The sequence below is a fragment of the Passer montanus genome, unplaced genomic scaffold (assembly GCF_014805655.1).
Source record: "Passer montanus isolate IOZ18808 unplaced genomic scaffold, ASM1480565v1 scaffold12, whole genome shotgun sequence".
Lineage (NCBI taxonomy): Eukaryota > Metazoa > Chordata > Aves > Passeriformes > Passeridae > Passer > Passer montanus.
The window spans coordinates 12,559,706-12,576,322 of record NW_024358722.1 but is presented as its reverse complement, the minus strand read 5'-3'; the positions used below and the strand labels follow the sequence as shown (position 1 = coordinate 12,576,322).

Genomic DNA, 16,617 nt, shown 5'->3' with positions numbered 1-16,617 from the left:
ATAATCTCTAGGCGATGAAGATCTTTATTGAAATAATATCTGCACTACCTTCAAGGAGCTGCCTTTGTATCACTCTGCTTTAGGGGTTAACTTGCCCTTTTATTTCCTATAGACCTTTTCCAAAGCAGAGGAGAAATCTCTGTGCTAGAGCACTACAACTTGACTACCAATGGTAGTATTTTAATTCCATGCCCCAAGAAAATGTCTCTGGATGCCAATACTCTTGTGTAAAATAAATTTCTATACCCTGCATGCATGCACTCTGCATATACATGTATGTTCATTAATGATACAGTAAGTCATACACTTACATATTCTCCTACATTAAAAGGCAGGTTCTAAGGAAAAAAAAATAGCGGCTTTTAGATTAGCAGCTGTCAAAAATATTACTCTTGGCTCCAATCAATTTAGGCATTATGCACTTTATTAGTAACATAGAATGGTAAGGAATGATGCCATCCACATATACACATACATACAGTATTGCAATCAGAGAATATTCATTAGGAACTTTTAATTTTCTCTTGGAATAAAAAATTGGACACTAACAAAACCAAAATATTACAGCAAAACACATTTGTCATCTTCATGAGTAGAACAAAGGCATGAGCAGTATATAACATGGGTCTTATACAGAAATACATTTCTCTTAGGAAATTTTTTGCTTAATTCATTCTAGTTCCTGCATTAAAATCACTTTTCCCTCTTCACAGAATTCAGACCAAATGGTGGGGCTGGGGGCAATCACATATTATTGTGTACAATGACAGCTTGTGCTCCATGAAACATCAATAGCCTGTAACACTTGAGAAGGTACATACATGTATTGAAAGACAAAAACTGTAAAGGTCACACACTCCCATTCACACAGAAAAACTAGTGAGTTCACAAAATGGAAAAGGAAAGCAATAAATGTTTACAGCTTAACCCAATTTCACTTGGTTGTAGATGCACAAGGGAGTACAAATAGTTCTCAAAAACCCATTGTTTCATTAGGCAACATGGGCTGGCAGCTCTGAAACACACTCCACTGATTGTCTCTGAAACAACATACTGCCTTGAACAAAAGAGATGACCAGGAGGCTGAAGTTAGAAAAGCCCAATTGATGTCTTAGGTTTTAGCTTTCATATCTTCCTGTACTGTATTAGTTCTGTACTGCATTAGTATATAACTCTGAAGTTAATATAAAGTGTTAGCAAATTCTCTTCACAGTTTAGTTTGACAAAACAATCCTTTTCCAGCCTGAAAACCAGGGACACCATTGCAGCTTTGGGCCCAAAAGGTATAAACAACAGATAACTGAGGAGAGCAATCTGGGAGGATGGGACTTCATAACCTGAAGCTGTAATTAGACAATTAAGCCCAAAATGTAAATGGACCAAAACTTATAAAAGTGTGAAAACATGTGACCCGTAGTCCATCTTGGGTGTAGCCATGGCGGGGCTCTTGTACGACCCAAGGTCTATCCTTTGAAGGCCTTTTTAACAAATACATACTTTATTCCTTTAACACTGTCTAGCCTCTGTTGTAGGTAGCGTCTCAAGACATCCCTATTAATCTGAAATTATTTATATGTATTCTTGCTACTTCCTCCTTTGTTCTTTCTTCCTCGCAAACCATGGGCATTTAGCAACAGAAAGAGATCTTACTAAAGACAAACACCCACCTACAAATACTTGTTCTGAGGGACTTACTTACCAGCAATTCTGGACTCCATCCTACAGGTCTGGTATTTTCACACCCAGCCAGTACAAATGAGGGGTTTAAGGCTGTGGCAGGAATCCTAAATAAAAAATGTGTCAATGTTCTCTGAGTCTCTTCCACTGAAATGACCAAAAGTTTACTGTGGCTGGGAAGAACCACACAGGTAAGAACTAATATTAACGCTTATCTCCGAATTTTGTAGCTGCAAGTTATCAACTGCACAACCTGCTGGGCTCCTGGGAACTTGGGGGCAGTTCCCTTGTTTATGCTCCCCACTGTGTGTGTTCTCTCGCATCCTCCAGAGCTCTCCTGAAGCAGGTGGGAAAAAAGCAAATTGAAAAGAAAAAGCTGATGCATGGGACTGGGATGCCTGTTCTCGCTTGGTTTCTTACACCATCCTCTCCTAGTTGATGTGCAATTCAATTCATGATACAATTACTTTTTTTAAGCAGCTAGAATTTTTCGTCCTCAACTCTACTCTTGCTGGGGGGCTGAGCCAGGAACTGAAGGCTAAGAGTCAGAAACCCTATGTGCAATTCCAAATGCATGTGGAATTTCCAGGCTAAGAAGGTTGCATGGAGAACTCATAGCAACCTTCCAGTAGAGGGAAGAGGACTACAGGGAAGTGGGAGGGACTCTTTGTCAGGAATTGTAGTGATAGGACAAGAGGGAATGGATACAAAGTGAAAGAGAGGGAATTTAATTTAGATATCAGCAATAAATTTTTTACTGTGAGGATGGTAAGCACTGGAACAGGTTGCCCAGGCAGGTTGTGGACACCCCAACCCTGGCAGTGTCCAGGGCCAGGTTGGATAGAGCCTTGAGCAACCTGGTCTAGTGGGACGTGTCCCTCTCATGGCAGGTGGGTTGGGACCAGATAAACTTTAAGGTCCCTTCCAACCTCTTAACATGCTATGATTTTATGTTTGATTGAGTCGATGTTTTCTGCTAAAACCCAAAAATTAAAAATTAAAAGCAAAATCCACAAGGCCTCAATTACTCCAAATTTATTTCTGCCATGAGCTAGAACCTCAATTTCTTGACAGATGATAAGACTATTGCATTAAAAAAATACTGATTTGCTCTTTATTGGCTTTTTATTCTGCTGCTGAGCCTTTCATTTAAATACTTCATCACTGCCTGAAAATAGCTCATAGGTTTCCAACTTTCAAGTTCCTTTTAGAAGGGGAATATTAAATTCAGGATGTAATTAAGCCTTCATTATTAGGAATATTTTCTTTTCAGGGACCCAGCAGGGTTTCCAGCAAGCCAAAATCTTGTTTCAACTTTTTCAGAAGGTAGCCAAGTAATTTGGCAGAAGATAAACACAAGGAGCCAGAACCAGAATATTTTTTCAATAATCAGCTGAACATAACTAGAGAAACTGGAAACTAGCAGTAAAGAAAGGAATTGAAATATAAATTTTAAGAATGGAACAAAAATACTCAAGTCTTTTCTTTTGAGCAGTTTATACTGAACAGGTCAGCAAACATCCTGGATACTGCCAAAGACTTTCCACTGGGGAATTTGAAAACAATTCCCCAAAAGTACAAAAATATTATCTTGTTAAGATTTTGCAACACCAAAAGTCAAAGCAACCGTGCATGGGCCATGAACATAAATATTTTCTGTATCTGTATCTTGATGAAAAACATATATATATTTTGGCACATCATTATCATTTTTTCAAAGGAAAAAGCCATCCACATATGTCACAAGGCAGAAACTTTCATTCTTCTGAGTCAGGCTGAAAACCCGCACACCCCTTGATGGGGCAGCTTCAATGTAAAGGACTGACATATAGAAAGCATCTCTACTTTCACTCCTATACCCTTGCCTGCCATTTGAATAGCCAAGAGTGACTTTTCCTATATTCAGCTGCTTGAGCAGTAGACTCTTCTGTAGTTCACCCCCTCAGGAGTAGCAAGGCTTGGCCATTTTCTCCCTAGCACTGGACCTAGCAAAGAGACATGAACCCTTTTTGGCAAGGCAAGTGTTCCAAGTTTATTCTTTGTTTATTCTGATAGGTCTTTCCCTGTCTAAAGCATTTATTACACAAAATGTTTAAATCAAGATCATCATTTAAATCAAGATCATCACATTTAGAGGCTAAGCTTACAAAGATAAGTTTTCAGGGCCCTTTTTGTACAAAGGGATTTTCCGAGTCTACAGCAAAACAAGAAAAAAGAAAAGCTTTTAATTATATTTATTGTACTTAGAGATTATCTTGGAGTTTGTTGTTATTTAACCCCAGCCATCCACCAAGCCCCAGGCAGCCACTTGCTCACTCCTTTCCCCACCAGTGGGATTGAGGACAGAATCAGAAGGGTAAAAACTGGAAAACTCATGGGATGAGATAAAGGCAGCTTAATGGGGAAAGCAGAAGCCACACACACAAGCAAAGAAAAACAAGGAATTAATTTACTGCTTCCCATGGGCAGTCAGGTGCTCAGCCATCCCCACCAATTGCAATGGCTTCTTGGGAAGAAAACACCATTAGTCCAAACATCCCCCCTTGCTCCTTCTGCCCCCCACTGTATACACTGAACATGATGTCACACGGTCTGGAATATCCCTTTGGTCAGTTGGGGTCACCTGTCCTGGCTGTGTCTCCTCCCAACATCCCATGCACTCCCAGCTTCCTCGCCTTTTCTGACGTATGAAAAGCAGAAAAGGCCTTGGCTCTGTGTGAGCCCTGCTCAGCAAGGATAAAACATCTCTGTGTTATCAACCCTGTGTTCAGCACAAATCCAAAACACAGCCCCATGCCAGCCACTGTGAAGAAAATTAACTAGCCCAGCTGAAAACAGCACAGAGTTAAATAATTCCCCACCCCCAACTGCAACAAGCTGTGGAAAACTTCAAGTAGGATTCCACCTTCTGGATGGCACTGCATCGGTGGGAACTCAAAGACACAGTACCATTGATAGCACTGAACTTGCAGGCTCAGTTTGCCGAGCTAAAAATGAAATGTTCCCAAGAAGTCCACTAACCCAGGCCTGACTTTCCCAGCAATAGTATTATTGTAGTGCTATCAGTTCTGTGGGTAAAGGAGAAAATTTTCAAAAACACTGCACTGAAAAACCCCCATCCCAAATCCAATAAATGAAGTAACTGAATTACTGTTAATAATGTCTGCTCATTCAGCAGCTAAGATGGTATAAAAGAAAATATTTGATCAGAAAAAGTGAAAATATCATTATTTTCTTTTCAGTCATCCTTATAGCTTTTAACAAACTGCAAAATCAATGATTTAAGTTACACAAGCACAGGAATTTCACATGAGACAAGTGATACAATTCATAAAAAGGACAGAACACGTTTTCTGATACTCCACAAATATTCAGAGGTTTAACACACAAAATGGAATTTCTTCAGCAGCACTGATTAAACTCAAGATGAGGCAGGGATCTTCTTTACAAAGTAAAGGCACTGGCTCTTTGTAAACACATACTCCTCTCTCTTTAACTGAGAAAGCACTCAAAATATTCCATGAAGGAAACTTGTGTGGTAGTGTTCCATTGCTTATAAATATTTCATAACAGAGATATCAAAGGCCTTTGTCCTCCTTTTTACTGTATTTAATAAGAAATGTTTTTTTCTCCAATTTATCTACTGAGAAACTTGTTAAATCTCCCCAGAAATGCTACAATGAAGCTATAGCAAGAACAGTGTTTTCTCTTATCTGCCTTCTGATACCTATAAAGAAGTTTCAAGGCAAAAGAAATGTCAGATGCCAGTATGAAACACACACGTCATCTCTTGTTTTCAGTATTGTGCTATCAGTTTTCCAGAAGGAATCATTGGCTTATATTCAAATACAGATACATTTAAAATAAAAAATGAACTCGTGAACATCCTCCTGATGTACATTTCCCTACTCTTTGACTTTCAAATGCACCAGCAAGACTGAACAAGAAAAGATTAGATACTTCTGATCATGACAACTGTACTTCAAGATTCCTGATTTTTTTCAAGTATGCATCCTGAATGCACGTCTCCCTACGGTGGAGAGTGTTCACACAGCTCTTTACTAATGAAACTGCAAGACTTGAAAATGTTAAAATAAATATTCCATACAAAGGTGAATTGTTTGCATCTTGAGCAAAACGAACTGAGCATCTTCATAGCTTCCAGTACACAAATACCACCAATATCAACAAACACATTTCACTACTCATACACACAAATCCAGTGATTACACTAGCTCATATCATTCCATATCTAACCAAACTTGTGCATTTCTGTGTCACCATCCTTCAGCCTCATAAATCTGACTGAATCTTTAATGTAGTGCTTTCAGGTTCTACAGGACTGTCAACTGGTACCTGAAGAAGGAGAAAAAAGTAAAAACACAACAGGAATTAAGCTGTTATTCAACAGAATTTTTCTCAAACTCAGTATTCTTGGGTAATTATTAGGTTAGGCTTCAACAGTACAAGTAGTTAATTAGCCCAATTAAGCAAATTATATAAAATCCTATTTTCCCTTCTTTTTGTAATAAAACAGACCAAACATAGTTTAGTTTCTTAGCATAACTCTAAAGTACATATTTATGGCATATAAATATGTCACATAAAGATTAACTTCCAATTTTTTTTTCTCTTTTACATTTAACCACAGTAGAATCTTGATCAAGATTCAGTATCAAAGTGATATTGAACATTATTAACCCAGGAGGGTCTCAATCATGCATGGCAACATCAGGGCAAGGACTGCAGCTTTTCTTACATCGTGGCTAATAGCAATGAAGCTTTGTGATAACCTAGGCTAGTTAACGAGGTGATAATGGAAAGAAGATAAATCATGCACGCCGAAAGCCCGGCTGGGAAACCCACAGGATGCCACACTGAGCACACGCAGCTGCGAACAGGTTTCAGGCCCAAGTTAGCTCAGACCACACCAGCCTGGAAGTTTCTGAACCTCATAGAGACACTAACAGTGTGCAGTCGGTCACAGATGATCAAAAGCTGGTGGGCATGCACCTACACAAAAATAAGACACCTACACAAAAATAAGACACCTACACAAAAATAAACATGACAGAGGATCTTGCGATGTGTGACTCCTAAAAGCTGTCTCATATCTTGATCCGAATAATCAAAAACCACAGCACTGAAAAAATTTTCAACTGAGAGCTTTATTTCTCCTAGTAACTGTAGTAGTTTGGGAAAGCTGCTAAAACATGGAGCCTTGTGATCATCCGAAAATGCTATGCTCACTCTGCCTTTAAATTGAGAGTGCCAGCAGAAGAACAAACCCAGCTCTTTATGCAGGACTGCATAGAAACTCCAGCCTGGCTTCTGTTTATCAGACACTGACTTCATTTGAAGGGACTGCAGGCATTTTAAATAAAATACATAGTCTATAGGAAGGCCTCATAGCCCAATAAACAAAAAGGCTTCACAATTTACAATGCTACCCTGCTATTATGAGAAAGCAAGATTCAAGCAATAAAAAATATTATTAGCCATTTAAAATTCAAATACTCAAAAATTTAAAAATAAAAAAAATTCTGAGAGCAGAAGTTTTTTCAGTTTTTTTCATGGGAGTTAAGAAGAAAAACTGATTTGTGAGGGCAGCATCCCATGTGGCTGTTGTTCAAAACCAGCACGGAATCAGTCATAAGATTTTGTCAAGTACTCTTTTGCAGCTGATATTGTTATGCCAGCAGAAGTCAAGCATTCAAGCAGGTAATACAATCACGGTAAAAGAGTCACCACTTACAGCTTTGACGTCCAAGTTCATAATCCCTGAATTCACATTGTGTCTTCGCAAATCTGATTTTATTAAGGCTGAGAAAAGAAGGAAAAAACAAAGCTGGTTCACACCTTTGCAGTGACATGCACTTTAAGGGAAATGTTTGCAGGCTGCAAGCACACAGAAGATGCTTTCAGCACGTTTTCAAAATACCTGTATTCACTCTTTGCAATTTGAACTCACTGACAATTCGAACTTGCTCCTCACAAAGCACACAAAGCAGGAATTGACAATAAAATCTTTTAAATTGCAAGCACTCAAAGAAAAGCTTCATAGTTCAGCACTTTCAGCACATTTGTGAGTCGCCATGTATAAACACTGGCACAGCTCCAGAGTGCATTGGCAATTTCCTGCATTTGGAAAACTGCAAACTGCCTCCATTTGTGCATTTATTTCTATTTCTCACCCCACTCTGGAGATGGACAGCTGTCTCAAATTCAAGACATGTCTCAAGAAATGGGGGTCTGATGGCTGTCAATATATTAGCAACATCATCCCAAAAGCACCTACATTTTTACATGAAAGAGAAGCCATTACTTGCACTTGTAATTACCTGTTAAAATAATGCCCACAAAAATCCAAGCACAAAGAAAGATGTTTCCTGCACGAGGACTGTAGTCTGTTGTGAGCTTTCCTTGAACAAGTGTAAAGATAATTCCAAATATCTGTAAACAAACAAGTTACTTCATCAGGACCACAGAAAAGAGTCATCATTCTACCTTTAAAAGTTCCAGGTCACATCTTATAGAAATAAAATTTTAGAAAACCAGGACTATAGCACCAAAACCGAGACTTAGCTAAGTCTAAGAAAGCCTTCCTAGACTTGAGCATCGTGGCATTCCTGAACATTACTTCACTTGAAGAAATAAAATGCTGTAACCTGTGCTGATGCATTAAGGAGACCTGAGGAAGTGCCTTCAGACTCTGGATATGTAATTTCCACAGCAAATTCAAACCCAAGTGGAAGATAGCCAGTCATGAAGAATCTGTTGAAGAGGAGAGTAAGAGGATGACAGGTGTGGTCTTCATCTGTTACTACAGCCAAAAAAACCTAACATACACGCATGGTATTATGAATTAGCTGGTATTCTGAATTGTCCTGTGTTCATGACTTAACAGAACTCAATAATTCCAAATAATAGTGACTGCTTCATTCCCTCAGTGTGATCCAAGAATTTTAGCCACACATCTTTCTCTTTAGGACAAAGGTGTTAAAGCATGTTTGTCTTATTTCCCATAACTACCATACACATGAAACAACCTTTTCAAAGGAGTCTGCAAGCCACTCCATACTTGAAGCCAATTACTTTCATATGAAAGCCATACACAAATATCATCATTTGATCAATGTCCATGCTGGAGGACAAAAAAACCATGAGTAGGGAGTGGGGCTGTACACTTGAACACCTGCTGGAAGCTGCAATGGAAGAAGCTGAGGGGACCAATGAACAATGGGAAGAGAAGACGCTTAATGCAGGGGAGGATGGTTGATTGGTTTTTAAACTGAAACTCTCATGACTTTTCTGGTTTTATCTTGACTTCTGTGTCTGAATACAGCAACACTCCTTCAGCACCTCTTGAGGCTTTTAGATTGGATATCTATGAGCACAGCAAACAAAGCAACCAGCATGTTGCTTGGGCTATCAAAGTATAGATTAATGAAAATGCAGAGAAGCCAGTTTTCCTAGATCTGCTCAGTTAAACTAATCACCTACACACTGGTCAAGAGAAAGCTTCAACTTCACTGCAGACAGCGTTTTGAATTGGAACCAAACAAACTGACCTCATAGAGACCTCTCTTAGGTCCATAAAATGATAAATGAGATTTACTGAAAAGTGAGTTACTTTAGCTTTATTCTGATGTAACAGAAGCTGAAACCCTATCTGTACTCTGAGCTAAAGGCATAGGCTGAGACCATGGTGACAGAATACACAGTAGAATTACCTAGGTAAAACATTTAAATATGTTTCAGAACAGAACTGCAGTAAGTCTTGTAGTGCTCTTTAATTGCTCACCCAAGCACTCCTCCGGTCACGAACACTACTATAAGGTATCCGAGGTCCAGGGTGAAGGTAAATACCAGCAGCCCAATGAAAGAGAGAATGTAAACAATCAAAGTAGTTTGCCTGCAACCCAACAACAACAAAAAATTAACATTGCTCATAGAAGGCCACAGCACATTGCTGAAGCATGGAAGGATAACATGAACATTACATTCTAAAGCTATAAAATTTGCTTAATGTAATTCTGCCTCAAACTTAGCATGCAGTGAGCACATATCCATTACTGAACCCTTCATTGTCTTGGTTATCTGGCTGCTTCACTCAAGGACACTTATCCAAACAGAGAGTTTGGACACTTATCCAAACTCTCAAAGAATGGACAATCACAGCACATTCTACTACCTTAAGACTATTTTAGTTCTCTGCTATTCTGTACCTCTTGGCCATTCTGCAGTGCTGCCCATTACACAATACATCAACACAGGAGCAGCTGAGTCCAACACTATTAGCAATAAATGTCAGCCTACCAAGAGGTAAGTCAAACAAATCTCATTACAGTGTTCTATTTATTTTGAATCTGGAAGAAGGGATGTCTTCCAAATTCTTAAAGCACATATTTGTAAGCCAAAACACATGCAGAAACAAAGCCAATCGACAGCATTAACATCCATTAGGCTTGTAGAGGCACATAATGTACTAAGAGTCAGAGGGGAGAACTATTCCATCACAAACAGTGCTACAGGGCAGCGCTCACTCCTGGGGGCACCACTCCATGGATGATGGACCCAGGAGCTCCTACCCCAGAAGAGAGCTCTGCTCCATGGTCATCCCCTGAATTAAAGCAAATATTACACTTACTAATAGGATCAGGAGTAGCACAAAAAAAAATCAAGAATCCATCAGCTGGTCATTTTACAAAACAATGCAGGGCAGGCTTTGAGACTTTATGCTTTCCTAGGAGAAGAAGCCCACTGGGCCACCTGGCCACTGTATATAGGACCTACAGTGCTTTTCTTACACTCCTGAAGAGACAGGAGTAGATGACAAACCCCTTTCCATTCTGCTCCCTCATTTCTTTTGGCCAATAACCAGAAAGAGTCTCAAGGTTTGCTGTAGCCACAGAAACTTCTCTCCATCAAGATCACTAAAAGGTCAGGGACCAACTGCATTTCACCAGCAGTTCATTTCAGCCCTTATGTTGGAGCATTTTCCTAATGCAATTGCACCACTCTCCTACCCCTAACCCCACACATGCCTACCCACACTTACTTGTATGTTTTAGTGTAATCCAGCCACAAACCACAAATAATCGAACCCACCATTCCTGCCACCACCAGTGTCAAGCCAATTCTCCCAGCGTTCACTTCTTCTCCCTTTCAACAAATATTTATATGGTGCTCATTAATAATTGCTTCCATTCAGAGTCAAGTTCAGACCTCTTGGCAGTCATAAGTGCAAACAAACATTCCTATGACTCCCACAGCTGTATGGCACAAGAAACTGTACAGAGGTACAAAAGAAACCAAATGGCTGAGCACACATAGCACCTACAAAATAAATATCACCTCTGCAAATGTACAGTGGGAAAGGGAAATATAAGAGCCAAGAAACTTACCTCATAATGAGTTACTATCATCTGGTTTAATAACGTGGAGACAGAATAAAATGCCCCAGTCATAATACCTGCAGTACCAAGAAAAAAGCTTCAGTTATTCCAGGTGCAACCATGCTGATTTTTTACCCTGAAGAATTCATCTTCTGCCATGTAAGACTCACAACACAAAACCTTTTATGTGCCAGGTAAAATCTCTTCACTGGACCTATAAGTGATATTTTGCATCCTTACGGATTTTCCAGTACTGGCTCCTGAGTAAGTAAAAGCTTGATACTCCCTCTCCCATAAAAAAAAACAAACCACAATTAAAATTCTATGTGCTTCCGGCCTGCATTTGAACCTTTCTGCCAGACTACAAGCAGATAGCACCACTTACCATAACTGATTAGCAGAAGTATAAATGGAATATTTTTGAACAAGTTAATAATGGACTGCTTGTAGGAGTAATCCTCAGGAGGTTTCGTTTGCAGGACTGCTTGAGAGTGACTGGGAGGGTATTTGGGCTTTTCTTCAAACACTGGGGAAAAAGAAGATGGAACAATTTTTGCTTCATCTCTACCAAACTAATGTGCTTTTTTTTTTTTTTTTTTTTTGGAAGTGTTTCAGCTTGATGAATTTCAGGAGAGTGACTTGTAGTTTTAACAACTCCACGAGAAAAAAATTCAACATTTTCTCATGGAAGAAGTGAGTCACATCCACAAAGTATGTGTTATCTGGTCACATCTGATTACTACCAAAATATGGTCAAAGACAGACTTCATCTGCAATACTCAGGACCTTTGTATATAAATTGTAAGATTAACAGAGTGAATTCACATTATATCATAAGTCCCTGCAGCAAAGAAACTAAGAGAACTAAATAATCTGAAAGAAATCACCCCATGTGAAGCACGACATAGAGGGAAATGGCTGTTGCTTAACCGGGCACAACTAATAAGTGAACACAAACTGGAGAAATTGTAACCTCCACTACTTTGAGCAGTCAGCTGCTTTAAAAGTGAGGCATTGTAAACACCCCCTGTGGCCAGCATGTAAATTCCAGTAATTTAAACACTTACCAACTCCTGCTAAGAAGAACAAAAGCGTGGACACTATCGCTGTCCCATAGAACATGATGCTGATGTTATGTGCCATAAGATCAATATCATTCGGTGTATTTGGGACCAGAACAGGCGGCAACAAAAAGCCAATTGCAGTACCAAGCTGTAAAGCAAGGAAAAGAAAACCAAAAGTCATTTCCCTCTGAACATACAAATTAACAGAAGTGAAAAGCCTTACCAGGTAGAATTCAGAATTGTTGTCATAACAAGCATTAATAAAACTTTAGTATCACACTTCTGAGCCACTTGCTCTCAATGTTGTTTTACAACCAGATCTTCCATAATGCAGGTGTACCCTTTTCACTTCTCAATTGAACTACAATACCACACTTAGTGTATACATTTACACTACACATAGTACTTATACTAGGATCTTCATACTTATGCAAGAATCTTTCACAGGAAGTGAAAGTACCATGCACGAACATAAATTTGTATCAGTCATCCTCCAAGTGAAGCACTACAGATGACAGAAGATTCCAGCTACTCTTGTAGAAATGTTCTTCATTTGATGTCATGCTCCTGCCACTACAGTACCAAAGCCTGACTGCAAGGTTTACTGAAGAACAGACAGAGCAGGGAAAAGGAATATCCTTATTAAGACCAAACTCAACAATTATTGCTAAGGAAATAAATAAAAATCACAGAATGAAGAAGTAGTGGGTTTGTGTGTGGAGTGAATTCCAATGTAATAACTGATTTTGCATTAAAGAGACATAAAATGGGGACTGAAATTTTGGGTATATATATATGTAAAGCATTTTAAAACATGAAGGAACAAGTCCTGGGCTATTCTTCAATTTCTGTCTTCTGTTCCCCCAAAACTAAATGGCATTTTAAAGTGTTGAAACATTTATTTTAGGTAAAATTAAATGAAAAAAGAGCAGCAAAGACTGTTACAGTAACAAGTCCAACAATCAGAAAGCACGCACATTAGAGGTGTGCCGCTGCACTTACAAAACACCCTTTGTGCATAGCCTGATGAGGGGTTGCTACATTTTTTCCCGCAGGCCATCATATTGACACAGTATCCAGTGGTCACAGGAAGAGTTTGTCTTCTTTTATCCTCACTCTTCAGTACATGAACCCCAGAAACATGAACTGAGCACACAATTACTTTTTTCTTTAGGTTTATTTTTGACTCCCCCAACAGGAGCCAGGGCAGTGCCCACAATGTTCCAACAAAGTCAAGTGATATCATGTTCCATCATTCACAGCTAGAGAGGTTAAGGCCAGAAGAAAGTGTTCCAGTGAGTTTGGTGTGCCTCATTTAAGATGCTAAATACTTGTGGAGATCTGGCACTCCTAACAACCCTTGACAGGTGCATCGCTGCATTCCCAGTGATCTGTGTTCCAGCTGAGAACTATCAGCATTCCAAAGAAGTGAGATCTAAATTTTGATAACTGCTCTCTTCCTCCCCTGCCTGCTGTCCCGGCCTTGCTCACTGTAGCTCTGAAGTTTCACACAGTCTGAAGCTGTGTGATAAGCAATCTGATAAGCAACTGAATGACCAACAGCTGGCTGGGTTATAGCAACCTGCTCTATTACACAGTTCATGTTGTGCAATTATCAGTGCAGTGAGTGGGTTATAGCGACTTGTTCTCTTACACAGTTCACACTGTGCAATTATCAGTGCAGTGAGTGGGTTATAGCGACTTGTTCTCTTACACAGTTCATGTTGTGCCATTACCCAGTGCAGTGAGTGGGTTATAGCGACTTGTTCTCTTACACAGTTCATGTTGTGCCATTACCCAGTGCAGTGAGTGGGTTATAGCGACTTGTTCTCTTACACAGTTCACACTGTGCAATTATCAGTGCAGTGAGACCCAGCGGGAATGCCTGTGCAGAAGGGAACTGCAGTGGGATACACAGACATTACCTCTAACTTCCAAGTGCATAACTTCCTGCTACTCTTTCAATCTAGCTTTTCAGAGTTTTTAGGGGTCTTTTTAAGGAAATAAAATGCAAGAATAGAGAAATTCTGTTGTTCTATTCACACAGTACCAGCAAGCACTTCAGCAGGCACACTGAGATCAGTCCTAGCTTCTGGAGGGGAATACACTCCAGAAATATCCACAGCTTATTTTGTTCACATCCTGATACTGTTTCCCTTGTCCATCCTTCTCGTGGTTCCCATCCACACAATCCCTGCTCTGCCGCTCGTCCTGCACCACTTCAACCCCACATCTCAGCATCCAAGTGAAGCATCAGTTTCAGGCTCCAAGCTGGATACTTGACACTCTACTGCAGAACTGAGAACCCGGTAACTCCTTGCTACTGGGAGGACTGGTGCCTGTCAGGAAGAGTGGAAATTTAGTTGCCAAAGAAACCTTTAACCTCATACCAGGATACAGATCCAAAATTTTTGCCTCACTGCTGAAACAACCAACATATTTTGAAATCTTCAGTTCAAAAGAGATGGTTAACTTGTAAACTGCAAACCTTCAATGCAAAAAAAAAAAAAAAAAAACATTCTGGAGGACCTACAAACAGCCAGGTATCAGATAATGAGGAGTCAGCTAGGTTTAGGTACACCCTAACTGTAAATATGTAAAATGAATGTCACTGCTGTCATAATCCAAAGTGCACAAACATAAAATCATTAGACTCACATGATAAAAAACAAATCCCCCATTATCTTAACCAAACCCTACCTATGACCTCAGCCTGCATCAGTGATGCTGATTTGAATCTTTGCAAATTTTTGCCACAGGACAAGAAGAAAAAAAAAAAAGCTGGGACAGTGGCAGGAGGTGAGAATTAGGCTGTAGGAGGAAAAAGTATCATACCTGCACCTGTGCTTTCAGATGCACCTGTTCCAGCTCTCTGAAACTGGCCAGGACCAGGGAGCTTGAGGAAATCCGTGACTCAGTTATCAGCTCCCAACAGTGATGTGAACTATCACAGCGTTACACAAAACTTCAGGAGTCACCAGGGTATTGACTACTGGCACCTGGCAATTAGAGGCCATATTTTAAAGAGCAGAAACCGATATATGTTGTCGCTGGGGCTCTTCATGAAAGTTCACGTAGTTCATACCCCTCCAGCCGGGGATGGATCCAGTCAAATGAATCCAAGCGCCAAAATGCAAGAGAAGGAGGAAGTGGAGCAGGACCACTTCTGTAAAGGTTCTCGACTGAGGTACTGCCGGCAGCTGCCGGCAATGTGCGAGCCGCCCGCCACACGCTGCCACATGGCCCGGCTCGCACCGCCTCGCCGGCCGGGCAGCCCCGCTCACTCTCCCGGCCACTTTCTCCCAGGACCACATCCTGGAGAAAGCCTTCTCCCACTTAAGCACCACGTTTTTAACTCGATGCCGAGCTCCACGGAAGCCCCCTTCTCCGCAGCCCCCCTCGCTCCCCTGCGGCCCTACCTGGTTGCCCAGCACAGCCACGGCGCAGGCGGTGGAGACCTCGGTGGGGCCGAACCAGACGGAGGCGATGCGGGAGGGCAGCCCCAGGATGAAGACCTGGGCCACGGCGCACACGGCCTGGGCGGCCAGGGTGAGCGGGTAGCGCTGGGGGGCCAGGCTGCCGCACTTGAGCCAGGCGCCCACCGCGTTGAGCCCCGCGCCCAGCAGCGCCGTGAGGCGCAGCCCGCGGGCATCCAGCAGCCAGGTGGCCGGCAGGATCAGCGGCACGTAGGCCACCATGTACACCATGGACAGCCAGTCGATCTGCGTGAAGGAGACGCCGTAGAAGCCGGCGAAGACGTTGCTGAGGATGCTGTACTGGATCCACTGGAAGGCGTTCACCAGCGAGTAGCAGCTGAAAACGGCCAGCACCGCCAGCCGCCGCCGCGACAGCCGCGTCTCCAGCCGCGCCTCCGGCCGCCCGCCGCCCGCCGGCAGCATCGCCTCCCCCCCCCCCCCCCCCCCCCCCGCCCCGGGGCCGGCCCGGCACCGAGCCCGGCGGGAGGAGCGGGAGGCGGCCCCGAGGGCGGGCGGGGCCGGCCCGGCAGCGCTGCTGCGGCCGCGGGGGGCTCGGTGGGCAGGGACTGCAGTCCGGGCTGCTGGAAGTGTTGGGAGTGCGTGTGTGTGTGGATATACAGAGATAGAGGTGATAGAGATGATAGAGATATAGATAAGGATAGAGATAGTTGTTTTGTTCACACCTCTTCTCCCGTTTTCTTTGTCCATCTTTCTCGTGGTTCCTTATCTGCACAATCCCTGCACTCCTGCTCCTGTCCTGCTCCGCTTTAATCCCCACATCCCAACATCTGAGTGGTCTATGTGCACACACATGAGGCTCACATTTTAAACGGAACTTACAAAGGCTGTGTGACTTTTGCTGGCTGCGGGAGAATGTCTGGGCGATAGTAATGATGTAAATAATGCCCACAACATCTCCAAGGAAGGAGCAGCGTCACTTCCTTCCTGTAACCCTTTTGGCGGCTGGTGTGCCCGGCCCAGGCAAGGCTGGGTGGGCACAGA

The 16,617-nt window shown here is 41.8% G+C and overlaps 1 protein-coding gene across 1 annotated transcript; it reads right to left on the bottom strand.

Moving 5' to 3' along the window:
- Positions 1–406: 406 nt before the first annotated feature.
- FLVCR1 (FLVCR heme transporter 1) lies at positions 407–16,045 on the bottom strand. Its single transcript, XM_039697816.1, has 10 exons — positions 15,559–16,045; positions 12,143–12,287; positions 11,461–11,601; positions 11,085–11,152; positions 10,739–10,842; positions 9,482–9,592; positions 8,346–8,451; positions 8,019–8,130; positions 7,433–7,500; positions 407–6,033 (listed from the first exon to the last, which is right to left on the bottom strand). The coding sequence occupies exons 1-10, from the start codon at positions 16,036–16,038 to the stop codon at positions 5,971–5,973; spliced, it is 1,398 nt and encodes a 465-aa protein (XP_039553750.1). The 5' UTR covers positions 16,039–16,045; the 3' UTR covers positions 407–5,970.
- Positions 16,046–16,617: the final 572 nt, after the last annotated feature.